The sequence below is a fragment of the Cebus imitator genome, unplaced genomic scaffold (genome assembly GCF_001604975.1).
Source record: "Cebus imitator isolate Cc_AM_T3 unplaced genomic scaffold, Cebus_imitator-1.0 Scaffold51, whole genome shotgun sequence".
Taxonomy (NCBI): Eukaryota; Metazoa; Chordata; class Mammalia; order Primates; family Cebidae; genus Cebus; species Cebus imitator.
In genome coordinates this window covers 570,109-587,082 of record NW_016107366.1, presented here as the reverse complement: position 1 = coordinate 587,082, position 16,974 = coordinate 570,109, and the positions used below count along the sequence as shown (strand labels likewise).

General features: G+C 44.0%; 2 protein-coding genes across 5 annotated transcripts in view; both read left to right on the top strand.

Annotated features, from left to right (window-relative positions):
* FKTN (fukutin) overlaps positions 1-11,529 on the top strand; it is a 92,043-nt gene extending 80,514 nt beyond the window's left edge. For 2 of the 3 annotated variants that reach the window (XR_005200115.1, XM_037738214.1), the window contains one exon: positions 4,206-4,288. Coding sequence is in view for 2 of the 3 variants with exons in the window: in XM_037738214.1 (XP_037594142.1) it covers positions 4,206-4,270 (65 nt within the window). In the remaining variant the exon portion in view is untranslated. Of the gene's footprint in view, positions 1-4,205; positions 4,289-11,446 lie in introns of those variants that run through there. The other variant, XM_037738215.1, reaches the window with a different exon arrangement.
* TAL2 (TAL bHLH transcription factor 2) lies at positions 4,282-12,289 on the top strand. 2 transcript variants are annotated; one of them, XM_037738220.1, is made up of 2 exons: positions 4,282-4,622; positions 11,447-12,289. In XM_037738220.1, the coding sequence occupies exon 2, from the start codon at positions 11,457-11,459 to the stop codon at positions 11,781-11,783; it is 327 nt and encodes a 108-aa protein (XP_037594148.1). In that variant the 5' UTR covers positions 4,282-4,622; positions 11,447-11,456; the 3' UTR covers positions 11,784-12,289. The 2 variants fall into 2 exon arrangements, with proteins under 2 accessions (XP_037594148.1, XP_017383243.1); XM_017527754.2 differs by lacking the exon at positions 4,282-4,622 and adding an exon at positions 4,843-4,920.
* Positions 12,290-16,974: the final 4,685 nt, after the last annotated feature.

Sequence of the window (16,974 nt, the reverse complement as noted above, 5' to 3'; positions counted from 1 at the left end):
AGAATAAGATCTGTTTTGAAGAATTCAACATGGAGGTAGGGCCTCCTTTAAAGAAAAAAAGAGTTAAAAGAATTGAAATTTATCAAAAAGAGTTTCTTACAACCAAGAGTCACTCCCACACACCCACAAATTAAGTGTAAAGAGTGGACACAGTTTAACTTGGAAAATGCAAATTCAAAAGGGGTTGTAATATTAATATAATAAACAAAATGAAATTCATGGTAAAAAGCAAGACATTCTATACTGATATAGGCTACAATCCTCTAAGTCAATAAAAAAACTTCCATGGGTCTTTATGCTTTAAAAGCAATGCATCAAAAGATGTAAAGATCTAAAGCAAACACTCCGGGAAAAACAAAAAGAACAGACACAAAATAGTAAAGGGAGATTTTCACACAGTGCTCTCTTGAATAGATCAAGTAGATCAAAACTTCCAAGAATATAAATTTATTTAATGGATGTGTAAAAGGACATTTTGCCATTCAAACAGAGAATATATCTCCTTTTCTAGTACCTATGAAACATTTATAAAATTTGAATGTATGTTTTACCAAAGAGGAAAGAAATGCTCAATAAATATCCCCAAGCAAAAAACATACAGGGCATATCTTTCACTATAATGCAACAAAATTAGAAACTAATTGCAAATGGTTGCCAAAAAACACAAGAAAATTTAAAAACACTTTCAAAAAGAAAAATAAGCAACAGACATTAGAAACCAAGGACAATGATACTGCAAATGAAAACAGGATATCCCCAAAGGTATATCAGAAGAAAGTTCACACCCTGGAATGCTTTTCTTACTAAACAAGAAAGAGTAAAAATAAATAAGCATTCGTTCCAAGAGTGGTAGGGTGGAGAGGAGATAAACATAAATAAAAAGAACAGATTTAATAAAGATTTGGTAGAAAGTGTATTTGAAAATCACAAAAATGATAAGCAAATCCCAGAGCTAGTTAAGAGCAATAAAATGGACAGACTTTTGCAACAAGGATCAAGAAGAGAGAAAGAGAAGTCATAAACACATAACATGAGGCATGAGAAGGTATAAAACAAATACAGAGATTTTAGAAAGTAACTGAATAACTGAATAAAACACTCTTCTAATGAATCAGAAAATGTCCAAAATTATATGTCAACGTGCCAAAATTAATTTGAGACAGAACACATGAAGGAACAAAACCTACCTAGAAGGATTTACTAGTAAATTGTATTAAATATCAAGAACCAGCTAATTCATCTGTTTAATAAATTAATGGATGCATGCACAATAGGTGGATGAAAGAAGAGATGAATAAATGACTGGATAAATGGAGAGATGGATGAATAGGGGCCTCAATACATAGAATTGGAGATTGGTAAAGGGTCAAGAATGGAGGAGGGAAGAAGAGAGTTTTAAGAGTGGCAAAGGCTGATGCTTGACCTCCAGCCAAAACAGTCTTGGCCCACACCCACTTAGGATGGCAGAAATCCCTTCCAGAAGTTCCAAGTTTGGGCCATGGCTGTGGCTGACTCCTGTAATCCCAACACTTTGGGAAGCCAAGTCCAGAGGATTGTTTGAGTCCAAGAGTTCAAGATCAGCTTGGGTAAGATGGTGAGATCCCGTCTCTACTTTTATGAATAAATTAAATAAATAACAAAAATCCAAGGTTTGGTCTTTCCTGAAACTGACAACCCCTGTATATAGGACTAGAAGGCCAAGATTCACAGGCTAATCCAGACAGATCAATTAAACCAGGAGAACCAGAAAGCCTGACAGTGCCCAAGCTCTCCTAGTGACCTGCCCTTCCCTCCCCAGCCCTCTGTTTCCTCCCCAGGAGCTCGCAGGTGCAGTCTCTCCAGGGGGCGGTGAGAGCCATGAATAGTAAGGGTTTTAGCTCAAGCACACAGAGGCGTTTAGCTGCCCAAACCTAATCCCCCAATAATCGGCTTATGTAAATTCCTACTTCAACCCCTTCCCCTGCAGGTCCTAGCCCCCAAATTCTCTACATTGGGACACTGGTATGGGAGAGGACTCATCACTCTGAAGAATCACTGCTAGTGGAATGGTGCCCCAAAGATTGTTCCCCAGCTTCTAAAAGTATAAAACCAACAATAGCATTTAAGAACATTTTGAAAGGAAAAAAACTTCAATCCTGGTCCCAGTATGTCAACACAATCATGCTCCTTTCTCTGCAGCCCCTGTCCTTTCTCTCAGTCCTTGACCATTTGCACACAGATCCTATTTGACAGCTTATTGTTTCATTTAGCATCACACATTTCCAATCTTGCTGCACTATTACCACAGTTCTTTTTCTCAGCTGTAAAATATGCCATTGAAAAAAATATTACCTTACAGTTTTTGGCTAAGGTGAAGATTAATACTGGTTATTGCTTTAAAATGTAACATTTGCTGTATCGGAATTGCCATATAGGTAGAACAGAGGAGCAGAAAGAGGAGCAAATCGGGGAAAATGACTGCAAACATTAGGTTTTTGTTGTTTGTTTTTCGAGATGGAGTCTCAACTCTGTCGCCCAGGTTGGAGTGCAGTGGCGTGATCTCGGCTCACTGCAATCTCTGCCTCAAGCAAAACAATTCTCATGCAATCCCAGCCAAGTAGCTGGGATTGCAGGTATGCACCACCACACCTGGCTAATTTTTGTATTTTTAGTAGAGATGGGTTTTTACCATGTTGGTCAGGCTGGTCCCAAACCCCTGACCTCAGGGGAGCCACCCGCCTTGGACTCCCAAAGTGCTGAGATTACAGGCATGAGCCACCATGTCTGGCTTTAGGTTATGTTTCTAAAGATCGCTTTTGACCAACTAATTTTCTCTAATCCACCCTCCAATCCATCCTCTATACTGCCACCAGAATGAGTCCTGTGACCTGTAACTAAACATACTGTTCCCATGTTCAAAGCACACGGTTGCGTTTGCCTGGGCTGCCCTCTCCTCCACTCCTACACTAGTATTATAATTCCTACCCAGCCTTTACTACCCTTCCACCAGCCACCCAGGCAGTCAGAGCCCCTGCCCTGGACACTGCGCTTTAGATGGCCCTGTTCTGGCCCTCCTCCAGTGCTCACCCAACCCCCAACCCCCATGTCCTACCTTCTGGAACGTATTCTGGGTATCTGGGACCCCTGAATTTCTGCTCAAATGGCTGTGAGCCCATTTCCAGGGCCTAGATAGGGCTATTCCTGAGGCCCATGTGGGTTAGTTCACATCATATTCACAACAAGGCCCTTCACAGAAAAGGACAGAGCTAGCGGGTGGGAAAAGAATGTGGGTGGGGATGGAGTCTCCATTTGTACCCTTGTCATGGACCCCACAAATGTCAGAGCCACCCTTGCTCCAAGGCCTAGTTTAAATGCCATGCTTCCCATGGGCAACCTCTGATCCAGCTAGAATCTACCGCTCTATCCCTAACTCTAATTTCACACTCTCGCATGCGGGACTGTCTATCTTATATTAGTCACATTGTCATGTCTTCTCCCTTCGAATACAGTTAGTACCTTGAAAACAGATACAGAGCTTTCCTCACCTTTGGGCCCACCTCCCATCCTACCGCACTCCCCGCCTACCACCATAACGTAGCAATTTATCCAACACATTTTAATTTATAATAAATCTGTATTGTTAGTTTGTTTTGGAGGTGGGTAAGGTGGGTGGTGGTGTGACAAACAACCCCAAAGTCTCAGTGACTTAAGACAGTAAAGATTGATTTCTCACTCATGTTATATGAGGGCTATGGATAGTTGTGGGTTTGCTCCGTGGCGTCCAGGCTGCACAGGCAACCCCAAATATAACTTTGTCATGGCTGAGCCTATCCAGCAATCCCAATCAGCATCTTGCTTTGTCCCCAGGCTGGAATGCAGTTGCATGATATTGGCTCACTGCAACCCCTACCACCCAAGTTCAAGCGATTCTCCTGCCTCAGCCTCCCGAGTGGCTGGAATTATAGTGGTGCGCCACCATGCCTGGCTAATTTTTTATATTTTTAGTAGAGATGGGGTTTCACCATGTTGGCCAGGCTGGTCTCGAACTCCTGGTCTCAAGTGATCTGCCCGCCTCGGCCTCCCAAAGTGCTGGGATTACAGGCTTGAGCCGCCGCGCCCGGCTGTCCGGGCCCCTTACAAGGGCTTCAGCTTAACCCAGTGAAATGGAGAGCCACTATGGGGTTTTGAGTGGAGAAGTGACCAGAATCTGACTTGTGTTTTCATAGCATCATTCTGGATGATGTTGGAGAACAGACAAGGAGGCAAGTGCAGAAGCAGGAAGACCCATTAGGAGGCCCCTCCCTCACTGGGCACTGTGGAAACAGATGGCTAAATTCGGAACCTTGCCCAGTACAGTGACTTAAATTCTGCTGTGCATCTTAATCTCCTGAAATGCTTAGGTTTTAAAAATACAGATTTTGGACCACACCCCTACCCCCAAAAACCTCCTGGTTTCGTGGGTCTGGCTTGTGGGTGTTGGGATCCTCCTTCCCCACCTGTGACTCTGAAGCAAGTGGTTCCTGAACTCCAGTTGGAAGTTCACTGAGGCTTAATAAACAACTGATGAATTAACAGTGGATACCGACTTTCCCAGGTTTGAATGTGTTGGAGAAGGAGGTGGGTAAGCGGCTCCCCTAGCCCAGGTGTGTGGCAGGACCCCCTTACCGCCCCCAAGTCTCACACAAGACGGGGCTCTCTTTCCTCCCTTGCTCCCTTTCTGGAACACAAGAGCGGGCTGATCCGGGAAGCCAGGGCGCGGGGAATGGGGAGGAACCGGTGGGAGTCCCCGTCGGGAAGGGGCCCCCAGAGCTCGCGAGACAAAAGGCGGTGTCCTATAAAGGCGGCGGCGCGGTGTCCTATAAAGGCGGCGGCGCGGTGTCCAGGGGAGGGCGCACACGGCCGGCGAGGGTGACGGCGACGGCGCGGGCTCTTGGCGAGGAGGTGCGTGGACTCCGGGGGGACGTGGGCGCCACCAGGGCCGGGCTCGTGGGCCTGCGGGTCTCTCGCTGAGCCACACTCACACTCACCCGGGAGGGCGGGGGAGCGGCGGAGACTTGGTAGCAGCCACCGAGCCAATTCGGTGGGAAGACCCGGGGACTTTCCGCGGGGCAGGGGCGGTGGCTCGGCCCCGGGGGTGCCAGGCCGACTTCCTAGCGTGTTGGCGGGGCCGCGTCGCTTTCAAGCGTGATGCCGGGAACCTCCTGTGCCGCTCCCGGCAGCGCATCTCCCAGAGCCCTTCAAGGAGCTCGCGCGTCTCGGAGCCACTCCCGGACACCTGGCAGATTCGAAACTTCAGCCACGAGATGCTTTCCCGGACTCCCGAAATACTTAGTAGGCAAGGCGATGAGTTGCCAGGGGGAGCAAACGTAAAAACCAAAAGAAAAGGGCCTAGAAGTGCAGCCGGCAAGGGAAGAAGGTTGGGCCGGTTGGACGGGGTATTCCACGCGCGTCCAGGCCGCGAGGTGCAGGTGTTGCGTGCGTCTTAGAACAGGTGGTTCCCCCAGTGTGAGGATACCGCGCCAAAGAGCAGTATTCATACTGTGTGCTGATTTAATATATCAACACGCACAGTTGTGTAAGTGAGAAAACTAACTTGCATAATACATATGGTGATTTTAAAGGTTGGGGTGTAATACACCAAACTGGCTGCACCTGGGGAGTGAGACTTGAGTAGCTAGACAGGTAGGGAGCCTTTTCTGCTCTACTTCAGGCACATGTGTATGCTTGATATTTTTATTCTTAAATAAACTTGTGTTATGTCTATAATAACTTCAAAAGGCAAGCTGTGCCTAGTGTTGGAGGTGAAGCACTGCTCCCCGATCTAACTATATAAACCACCCTTCCTGTTGAGTATTTTCACTTACTTTCAAGAGAAAGGTGAAGGAAGAGACAAATGCACAGGACCAAATGCCAGGAAGAGACTTTTAAAGCGGAATGTAGAAAGAGCTGTATGTGAGTGAATGTCTGGGACAGCCCCAACCCCCCCCCCCGCCGACGCCCCTTTTCGTGTCCAGGAACCCCTGGCACAAAAAGTAGCAGCTCTTGTTAGGGGCATTGGTCACCTTCTTAGGGGACTGTGTCCTCCTTTTCTCTGCTAATGTGTTACCTTCAGTAGCAACAATATAAACGGAATTTATGCATATCCATGTTCCTGGTGTTTCTACCTGACTTTCCTCCAACCTAGGCATTCTTAACCTGGGCGCACAACCCCCATCCACCCAGGGATATGTAGATGGAATTCAGGGGTTCTATGAATTTGGCTGGAGAAAAATTACATCTTTACTTCCACTAACCTTTCATTGAAATATAGCATTTCCTTTATTTATGAATATGGTTAATAAATTATAGTAGTATTAGCCATGGCAGTGAATTTGTCACCAGTAGAAATCATAAATACATGCATTTCATGTCATAGATGTTGCAGACCTTTTGAAAACATCACCTACATTCACTTTTTAGAGATTATCGTAATGTCTAGTTATTTAATGGGTTAAAAATGAAGCACATGTATTGCTATATTGTATTTTAAGTTATTTTAACAACTACTAAAAATAATTGGTTTTCTGTGTCTATATATTTTAATTTATGGACTTAAAATAATTATTGTGAGATGGGATCCAAAGCCTTTTTACTTTATGTATTTAAAATCATTGTTCTGAAAAGGAATCTGTTCCTAGGCTTCCCCAGACTGCTAAAAGGGTCCATGGTACAAAAAAGGTTATGAACCCTGACCCAGCAGGAGTCCTCAATGGTGATGTAAATGCACGAATATCCAGTTCTGGGACACAGGCTGTACTGCTGAGTCCCTGTGTGGCCTAAATGCTTTGCCTCTGTTTTGGCATCTATCAGATGTTCTCTGATTTTGTGGCATTTAGTGTATTTTTTTTTTAGCTCTTACGTTACTCTGAAATCACGATTAGCAGCAATCAGTCCTTGCAACTGGAAAAACACTAAATGCAATTTTCCTTTGATTTAATAAGTACTGCACTGATTTTCCAGTGACCTCTACTTTGAGCTTTTCCAGCTTGTTAAATCACTGATTTCTGTTTCCCCTGTGGAGAAGGAGAGGAACACACTTGAGGATAAATCAACAAGGAATGATTAAGCACCTCCTAGGATGGCAGACTACATTTTAGAAGCCAGTCTTCTCTGTTTTCTTCTGTCTGTTTCTAATACAATAGGATAGAGCCCTCTTAGAAAAGAACACTGCAGTTAGTTTATCCTGCCTAATCTTTTTTCCTCCCAGCTTGAAAAAGACCCCCCATGGGACTACGGTTGGCTTAGTGAATGAACTAGACCCTCTTTTGATAAGAGAAGTGTGAATGTAACTTTGCTCCTACAATCCTGGCCAATGTCCCTGTGAAAAAAACTGGACAGTTTTCTACCTTAAAATCCCCTTGATTCAGGTTCAAACTTTTACATTTTAGGTATACTTGGGTATAGTTCTGACAGCATTCATGTTTTCCTAGTAATATGAGAGGTCAGGTTATTCAGAAATGACTTAGGTTAGATAAAAGGCAATGGGGCTGGGCATGATGGCTCATGCCTGTAATCCCAGCACTTTGGGAGGCTGAGGCAGGTGATCACCTGAGATCAGGAGTTTGAGACCAGCCTGGCCAACATAGTGAAAAACTGTCTCTACTGAAAATACAAAAATTAGCTGTACGTGGTGGCAGGTGCCTGTAATCTCAGCTACCTGGGAGGCTGAGGCAGGAAAATTGCTTGAACCTGGGAGGCAGAGGTTGCACTGAGCCAAGACTGCGCTATGGGAGGTAGGGGTTGCATTGAGCCAAGACTGTAAGATTGGCCACTGCACTCCAGCCTGGGTGACAGCAGCAAAGATCTGTCTCAAAAAAAAAAGGCAGTGGGCGAGGCATTGTGACATTTCTGAGTAGAAAGAGGCCTTGGGGATCACCTGGCCCACCCCTTTCAGTTTTGGAAGGAGACCTGGCCTGCCTGGGAGCCTGCTAGAGTTCCTGGTTAGCTGCTGCTGCTCCGCTCCTGTAGTCCCAGTGCTTCCCTCACACGTCAAAACGATCAGCCAGCCTCTCAGCACTTGCCAGCAAGCATTATACCTGGTTCAGTAAACGTTGGTCCCAAAGCTTGGAGTGCATAGTATTGTAATTGGTCCGTGGGTCCAACTAGCAATGTCTCCACAGAGAGAGGATGTGGGTCCAAGTAAACAGTGGAGGGAGCCGGAAGCCATGCAGTGACCTTGGGCTGCAGTTCTTCCAGTTCACTGTGAATTTGCAGCATAGCACTGGACTCTGCAACTCAGACACAAGCAGGAGAGGCAACAGGAAAGGAGCTGGGATGGGGAAATGTCCCGGGGGCACAGAGATGATTGAAAAATGCAATTGGTGTGGTGGTCGGCCTGTAATCCCAGCACTTTGGGAGGCTGAGGCAGGAGGATTGCTTGAGGCCAGGAGTTCCAAGTCAACCTGGGCAACACAGTGAGACCCTCTCTCTACCAAAAATAGTTTTTTTAAAAAAGCACAGAGAGAAAGAAAAATGCTTTTCTTTGCAACAATGATGCTTTCCATGTGTATAGAGAAGAAAATGCTGCATTTATTTAGCACCCACGTGCCAGACACTTTATAATGCATTTCATGTAATCCTCGCGAAAGTCCTGCAGATGGCTGTATCTCCCTCCAGAGAAGAAAACCGAGGCTTCGAGGAGTTAGCTGATAACTAGGAAATTGAGAGTAGAGGGTCAAAGCCGGGTGTTTCTGTTCTAAAGCCCATGGCATTTAAAACATTTTTTTTCTATTATGAAGCAAATAATATACGAATAATTTCTTATAAAAATATAAAACAGCTGGGAGTGGTGGCTCACATCTGTAATCCCAGCACTTTGGGAGGCCAGGGTGGGCAGGGCACAAGATCAGGAAACCGAGACCAACATGGCCAACATGGTGAAACCCCGTCTCTACTAAAAGTACAAAAAAATTAGCTGGGCATGGTGGCACGCACCTGTAGTCCCAGCTACTCAGGAGGCTGTGGCAGGAGAATCGCTTGAACCTGGGAGGCGGAGGTTGCAGTGAGCCGAGATCGTGCCACTGCACTGCAGCCTGGGCAACAGAGTGAGATGCCGTCTCAAAAAAAAATACATATATATACATATATTTACATATATATGTATATGTGTGTGTGTGTGTGTGTATATATATATATATATATATATATAAAACAATACTAAGGCATACAGAATAAAACACCACAAGTCTCTCTCCCTTTTTTCTCTTCTCCCAATCTACTGTCCTCCCCCAGGGAACCACTGTTGACAGTTTGTCCTGAATCCTTCCAGGTTTATGCTCTGCATACAAACACACACACACACACACACACACACACACACACACGTATATTCCTGTAAAGTGAATCAAAAGAGCACATAAACAAAGCTCAGACCTTCTCTACTGCATGATAACTTCTTCATTAGGAAGAAAATGATAAATTACAATGTTTACTTTTCTCTGTTTTATTTGTAGAGATAATAATTATTAATTTTTTGTTGCTGTAGTTGAGACAGAGTCTCACTCTATCACCCAGGCTGGAGTGCAGTGGAGTGATCTTGACTTACTGCAACCTCTACCTCCTGGGTTCAAGCAATTCTCCTGTCTCAGCATCCTGATTGGCTCTTACTACAGGCATGCACCACCATGCTCGTCTAATTTTTGTATTTTTAATAGAGACGGGATTTCACCATGTTGGCCAGGATGGTCTCGATTTCCTCATCTCATGCCCTGCCCACCCTGGCTTCCCAAAGTGCTGGGATTACAGGTGTGAGCCATAGAGCCGGGCCAATCATTAAATATTTATTGAGCCTTCACTATGCACCAGTCACTGAGCTAAGGTGCTTTATGTACATCATTTTATGTGTCCTCACGATGATGCAGTACCCCTGAACTGATCATTACTTATGAGGCATTGAAACACAGAGAGGTTAAGTAGATTGCTGAAGGTCACACAGCTGGGGGGAGTAGAACCAACAGCCAAACCAGGGTTCTGGCCTTGGAGCCTGTGCTCTTGACCACCATGCATATGGCTCCACTGATGGCTGAATTCTCTGAAGACTCCTGTAGAGTCAGGGCTTGGTGGAAAGTTAAGATCTGACTGCTCTTTAAAGAAATAGGTAAGTAGAGAGTGGGGAGGAAATGCAAAACAGAAAACGACAATGTGCAAAAGGGTAGAGTTGAGAATATTCATGACTCTTTAGAGAACTAGAAAGGGCTCAGTGCCCGGGGAGCTGAGCGTGGAGCAGGCAGCAGACCAATAGCAGTAAGCCAAAATACCAACCTGCCTGAGGCTGGCCTTTGGCTTGTTTGCCAGTGCATCCCAAGTGTTCCTATAACACATATTAATCTAAGCCACCTGAAAAAAAGGGGTCCATGCCTCTAAGAGTGAAAACCGGCTGCATAATACTTGGCAGTGTGTGATGATAAACCACTCTTCTAGACTTGGAAAGGTCATCCAGTGCAGCCCGAAGAGGCCCAGGTATCTACTATGGAATCCACGCCAAAAGACCACTCCCACCTGCGACTTGTCTTTTCATTTTTGTGAGACTAAATACCCCAACAACACAGTTTCAAGACCCTTCATCACTCTGTTCCTCCTCCCCTAAATATAGTCCAGTCTGGATATTTCCGTTCTTACAGAGAGGGGCTGAATCCACTGGCTGGGGTCTGCCAGCTAACGAGAGAGCTGTATTGTCTTCTCCATTCCAAATTTTATTTTATTAATGAAACCTAGAATCGTTTTCTTTTTTTGCTTCATTCTGAGAATACAGTGTTGATTCATACTCAACTTTCTGTTGGTGGCTGGGTGACTCATGCCTACAATCCCAGCACTTTGGGAGGCCAAGGCGGGCAGATGACCTGAGATCAGGACTTCAAGATCAGCCTGGCTAACATGGTGAAACTCCATCTCTACTAAAAACACAAAAATTAGCCAAAGATAGCGGCAGGCACCTATAGTCACAGCTACTCTGGAGGCTGAGGCAGGAGAATTGCTTGAATCCAGGAGCTAGAGGTTGCAGTGAGCTGAGATTGTGCCATGGCACTCCAGCCTGGGTGACAGAGTGAGACTCCATCTCAAAAAAGAAAAAAAAAAACTTTCTATTGGCCAAACATATTGTATTCACACATAAACTCAATCAATATTGTACCTGATTCCGAATAATTAGAAAGGCTTGGTTATAAAGGAAGAAATAGGAGTATTGGGACAAAGCAGTCTTTCAGTTGGAGGCTTCAAAATAGCCAGGGAGAAAGGCTGAAGGGTGTTGTTCTTACCTTCCCCTCTCTACGACATTTTCTTCTCTTGTCAAAAAACCTGAAATTGAGGAAATGAATCTCCTAAGCTCTGAGTCGAGAAAATCTAACATCTCAGGTTCTTGGCAGGACGCGTGATCCCAATCAGGCCTCTTATAAGATATTGGCCCTGAGGGCCCTTTTTCTTTCCATCTCAGGAACTCAAACATGACCAGGAAGATCTTCACAAATACCAGGGAGCGGTGGAGGCAGCAGAATGTCAACAGCGCCTTTGCCAAGCTGAGGAAGCTCATCCCCACTCACCCTCCAGACAAAAAGCTGAGCAAAAATGAAACGCTTCGCCTGGCAATGAGGTATATCAACTTCTTGGTCAAGGTCTTGGGGGAGCAAAGCCTGCAACAAACAGGAATGGCTGCTCAGGGAAACTTTCTGGGGCTCTTCCCTCAAGGACCCCCCCTGCCTGGCCTGGAGGACAGGACTCTGCTTGAGAACTACAAGGTTCCTTCACCTGGCCCAAGCCACCACATTCCTTAGTGTGGCCCTGGCTGTCATCTCCCTGGGCAGCGCTTGCTCAGAAATCACTGGCTGTGGACAGACTTTTGCACGGTCCAGAGTTGACTTGATGATAACTCGTGAAGCATGAATTTAAGCTTCCTGGGAGGTGGCACAGAGACAGCTACAGGGACCTGAAAGGAGCCATGAGGAATGTCACTGGTGGGCTGCCACCTGCCAGGGATGTCAGGTAAAGCAGCCTACCTCTGCCTATTTTAAATCCAGGTTCTGCATAAGACTTTTGGATAAAAAATTCTAAGTAAGAAAAAAAAAAAGGGTTGAAAATCACTGTTTATGTCTTCAGTTATAAGAAAAAAGTTTTCTCATAAGGGATCTCAGATGAATAAGTAGAATATGCTTCCTTCAGAACATAAAGTTTGTTTTGAAAAATGAGATGTGAACAAAATCTTAAGATTGATGGGCTGGGCGCAGTGGCTTATGCCTATAATCCCAGCACTTTGGGAGGCTGAGGTGGGCAGATCACTTGAGGTCAGGAGTTCGAGACCAGCCTGGCCAACATAGTGAAACCCCCATCTCTACTAAAAATATATAAATGAGCCAGGTGTGGTAGTGCGCACCTGTAATCCCAGCTACTCGGGAGGTTGAGGCACGAGAATCACTTGAACCTGGGAGGGGGAGGTTGCAGTGAGCCAAGATCATACCACTGAACTCCAGCCTGAACAATGGAGTGAGACTCCCTCTAAAAACAAAAAAAAGAAAAAGTTTTCTAATAATGGGCTGCAGATGGATGAGTAGCATATGCTTTCCTCAGAACAGATTTTAAAGTTGGTTTTGAAAAATGAGATGTATTTGATCAAGAGTGAACAAAATCAATCTTAAGATTGATGAATAGAAAGATAACCCCTGCAGAAACCAACCTGGGAGACTTTTGGGAAAAAGCTGTGGAGAAAAGACACACCCCGCCCCCTGCTAAGGGGTGGGGATTACAGGAATGCAGCAGATATATGTGAAAAAGTTCTGTATCCTTTTAACTCTGTGGAAATGTGAGGTGCTACTTGTGCTGAGCCATTTGTACATAAGTGATTACTAAAGCCAAATAGTGAATTATATCTGTGAGAGGAAAGAACTGGACAATTTATGTGTTAGAGTTCATAGTTTTCTTATGAAAAACAGTTAGCTGAAATAAGTTAGCTAAAGCCTTGGTTTCACATGTCATGCATTAAAACTTTTCACTCAGCCTGAACTCCTGCTGATTTAAGACCTGTAAAATTCAATTATAATTATGAAAATCCAAACATTACCGTTTAACGACTCATTTAGCAGAGAGCTTAGTTTAAACAAAACATTTAGAGTAAACAATAGAAATGTAATACCAGACTCTAATGAACTAAGGAATTTGTAATTTGTCTTCTTTGCTATGGAGCATTAGCTTAGTCTTAGGCTTGGAGGGCTGGTACCCAACAAGTTAATGAAATGGCACAGATCTGGCAGAATCCGTCACCATCCGCCACCCTGATGATACTTGGAGTCAAAGATAAATCCCATAGTTAAACCTGGAATACAAATAATGTCATTTGATTATATCTGGGACAATTTATTTCCCCAAAGTTCTTGACAGTACATTGGTTTTAAAACCTTCTGAACCATAGGTAGAAAATGGATGGATTTGAGATTAGGGATTTCCAGTGTATACACAATGGAGGAATTTAAATTTCCTGCCACTCAGAAAGAAGGTATTTTACTTGTGAAAAGTTGAAATGAGCCTCCCTGGTCTGGTGATCGGAAGAAAACTGGATGAAACTCTTACAATCTAATTCCCCTGAAACAGAAAGGTCACTATGTCGTTAAACTCTATACAGCTTTCGTACTTGTAATGCAATGCATTTATTTGAACCAGTAAGTTTTCCTTTTAGACCCTTTATTTAAACTGCATTTGGAAAACTTCCCCACCAACCCCGAATGGTCCAGGGAAACACATAAGCAAAGAGACCAAAATGGTTTCCCTGATGTGCTTTTTTTTTTTCTCCTTACTATCTTATATGGACACAAGCTTACCCCCAAATTACTGGGTGATAGTACAATTCAAAGTTTTGATGACAGTTATCAATCAAAATTACTTACTCTCTCATCTGAAATTAAATAAAAATAACACTTTTTACGGTATTTTTATGTTAGCTTTGTTTTAACATATTGCTAAGGAAAGCAAGAGCATCTCATTGCCAAAATATAGGATTTTGCCATTCTTCCCAGGATGAGTCCACTTTTCTGCTGCTGGGGTCGTGATCTGTGTCAAAGGGGGCCGTGATCTTGGACTAAGAAGGCCTTTCCACTGAAATTAACAGAGTGCTCCTGAAAAGTCATGAGGAGACTGAGTTCTCATTAAACTATATGAGGGGGAAACTATTTAAAGAAATGTTGCAAAAAATCCTATACTAAATGAATCAACATTTAAATCATTAATCTGTATAATTCACCTCCGAAATGATTTCTTTTGCCTGCTTGCATTTTTGTACAGCAAGTCATGTTTGGTTAAAGTGACTGTTAAGCCAGGTGTGCTGGCATGTGCCTGCAGTCCCTGCTACTCGGGAGGCTGAGGCAGGGGGACTGCTTGATATTAGGAGTTTGAGGCCAGCCTGAGCAACATAATGATACCTATCTCAAAGAAAACAAAGAAGGAAAGAGAAAAAAAGAAGGTGACTGTCAAAAAGGAAATATAGTCAAATGTGGACCAAAACCTCCACAAGGTAACTGGAGACTGGAAGCTAACTCAAAAATCATTCTAGAGTCTTCTCTGTGATGTCCTGTACTTAATTAAGGCTTGGTGATGGCAGCAGCAAGAATTTATGATTCAAAAACATTGTAGTTCAGTGGATGGTACATCTGTTTATAGACCATTTGAGCCCAACAGAATAGTTTCAACAGATTATATAACCTATGCTACTCTGTAACTGAAACAAAAGTGTTTATGGGCAGGCATGGTGGCTCACACCTGTAATCCCAGCACTTTGGGAGGCCAAGGCAGGCGGATCACCTGAGGCCAGGAGTTTGAGACCAGCCTGGCCAACATGTTGAAACCCCATCTCCAAAAAAAATTAGCTGGGTGTGGTAGCGGGTGCCTGTAATCCCATCTACTCAGAAGGCTGAGGAGGAAGAATCACTTGAACCCAGGAAGCGGCAGTTGCAGCCCAGCAGAGAGCAAGACTCCGTCTCAAGAAAAAGAAAAAGAAATGTTTGGTCTGCTATGGACCCCACTAGAAACTTCTAGAAACCAGGTATAAACAGGTCCATTGATTCATATAGATTATTTGATGGGCTGTGGAATAATGCCAGCCCCTTATTTTACAGAGGCGAAAATGGTTCTAGAGTGTTTTGAAGTGACTTTCCAGAGGCCACATGTGCAGTTAGTGGAAACCCAGGACCCAGATCCAGGCCTACAGACATTGTTTAGACTTTCTATAGCCCTGTTCAGCTACCAGGCATTTTAGGATTGAAAATGAAAAAGCACCTTATCATTATGCTTGCCTCTTTTCTATAGCATTCAGTAATCTTCTTCATATGTCTTCTTACTGAAATTCAATTATTGTGCTTTGTAAAACATGATTAGATATATCAACCAAAGACTTTATTTGTTGATGTTTTGTGAGTTTTTAACCATTGATTTTAATTTGTTACTTGTTAATTTATTGCAAATAAATTATTTAAGAAAAGAAATTGTTATTTTCATTTAAAGAAAAATTTCATAAATTTACTAAGCACATTCACCCCTTCTCTCATCTTCACAACCGCTGTCCTGGCTTGGACACGTGCCTCCGACCCCCCACCAGCTCCCCTGAAAAAAACCAGCGTCACCTGAAATCAATCTTCTTCCTCTTCATGTCACTTTTCTCACAGCTCCCTAATGGGCCTTCTCAATTCACAGCTGTACTACAGCCGTGATCACTTCTCTGCTACAAAACCTTCAGTATCTTGTCCACCCGATTGTCTACCTAGCAAACCTGGCCCTCTGCAGCCCGGGGCCAGTGTTTCCTTCCCTTCACCCTCCGCAATGACTATATGTATTGTACATGCCAGTGAAACTACTTTACTTAAAGATCCACAAACATGCCCGCTCTTTGCTGCTTCTGACTTGACTCCTGTGATGCCACAGGCTTGCATGAATGCTCCCGTTCTCACTTGTTCTACTCGCCCCTCCATCTATGTCAGATTCCACATGGCTGATCCTTTTTACTCTGGTTGGAGTTCAGTGGCACCATCACTGCAGCCGCAAACTCCTGGGCTCAAGGGAGCCTCCTGCCTCAGCCTTCTGAGCAGCTGGGACTATAAGTGCATGTCACCACACTTGTCTATTTATTTTTATTTTTTATTTTATTTTTTTGTAGAGACAGGGTCTTGCCATCTTTCCCAGGCTGATCTCAACCTCCTGGGCTCAAGTGATCTTCCTGCTTCAGCCTCCCAAAGTGCTGGGATTACAGGCATGAGCCACTGCGCCAGCCCATGGCTGATCTTAAACACCATCTCCTAGATTTCTAGTACTTAATCTAATCTCTCCTTCCTTAGAATCCCCTTATGTGCTTTACGATCCTTATTTCTTCTACCTTATGTTATAGACATCTATGTGTATTCTGTTTCCCTTAAAAAGCTAAAATCTGCTTGAGTTCAGGAAGAGTTTCTAATATTTAATCCCTGCAGCAGCACTGCAACTGACCCCTCACTTTTAAAATGTGAAAATTTATATGACAACTGACTCCATTAAGAGTACTCTTTTAGCTTTTTAACTCTAAAAGATGACATTGAAATGAAACTTGAACAGGCTGAACTTTTCTGAGAAACCCAAAGTCTAGTGCTCTTCTTAAAAGTTTTTCTCATAATTCCTATTCAAGGATACCCCTGGCAGCACCTGCCTTAGGAGGTTTCATCACCTAAGAATGGCTTGAGATGGCCAAAATAAGTGTACATTATGCACGACTGGCTTTGTTCCTAAAAAGGCAAAAGATGAAAGGTCTGGGAGAATGCACAGTTTAACTGCTGACCCACAGGGCAAAGGTTAATCAAAAGTCACATCCTTAAATAAAAAGGTCAGAGATAAGGAGGGAATCTAAAAGTCCAATGACAGTGCAAAGTGAAGGATTTAAAGGGCAGGTGTTAGGAAGGGAATGCCAAGGAATGAATGCAGTTGAGGGGTTACAGAAAGCGGGGCAAGGTCTCCTGAACC

What these genes read in the sequence shown, in the direction of transcription:
- TAL2 (XM_037738220.1), top strand. Translation starts at nt 11,457, where the DNA reads ATGACCAGGAAGATCTTCACAAATACCAGGGAGCGGTGGAGGCAGCAG.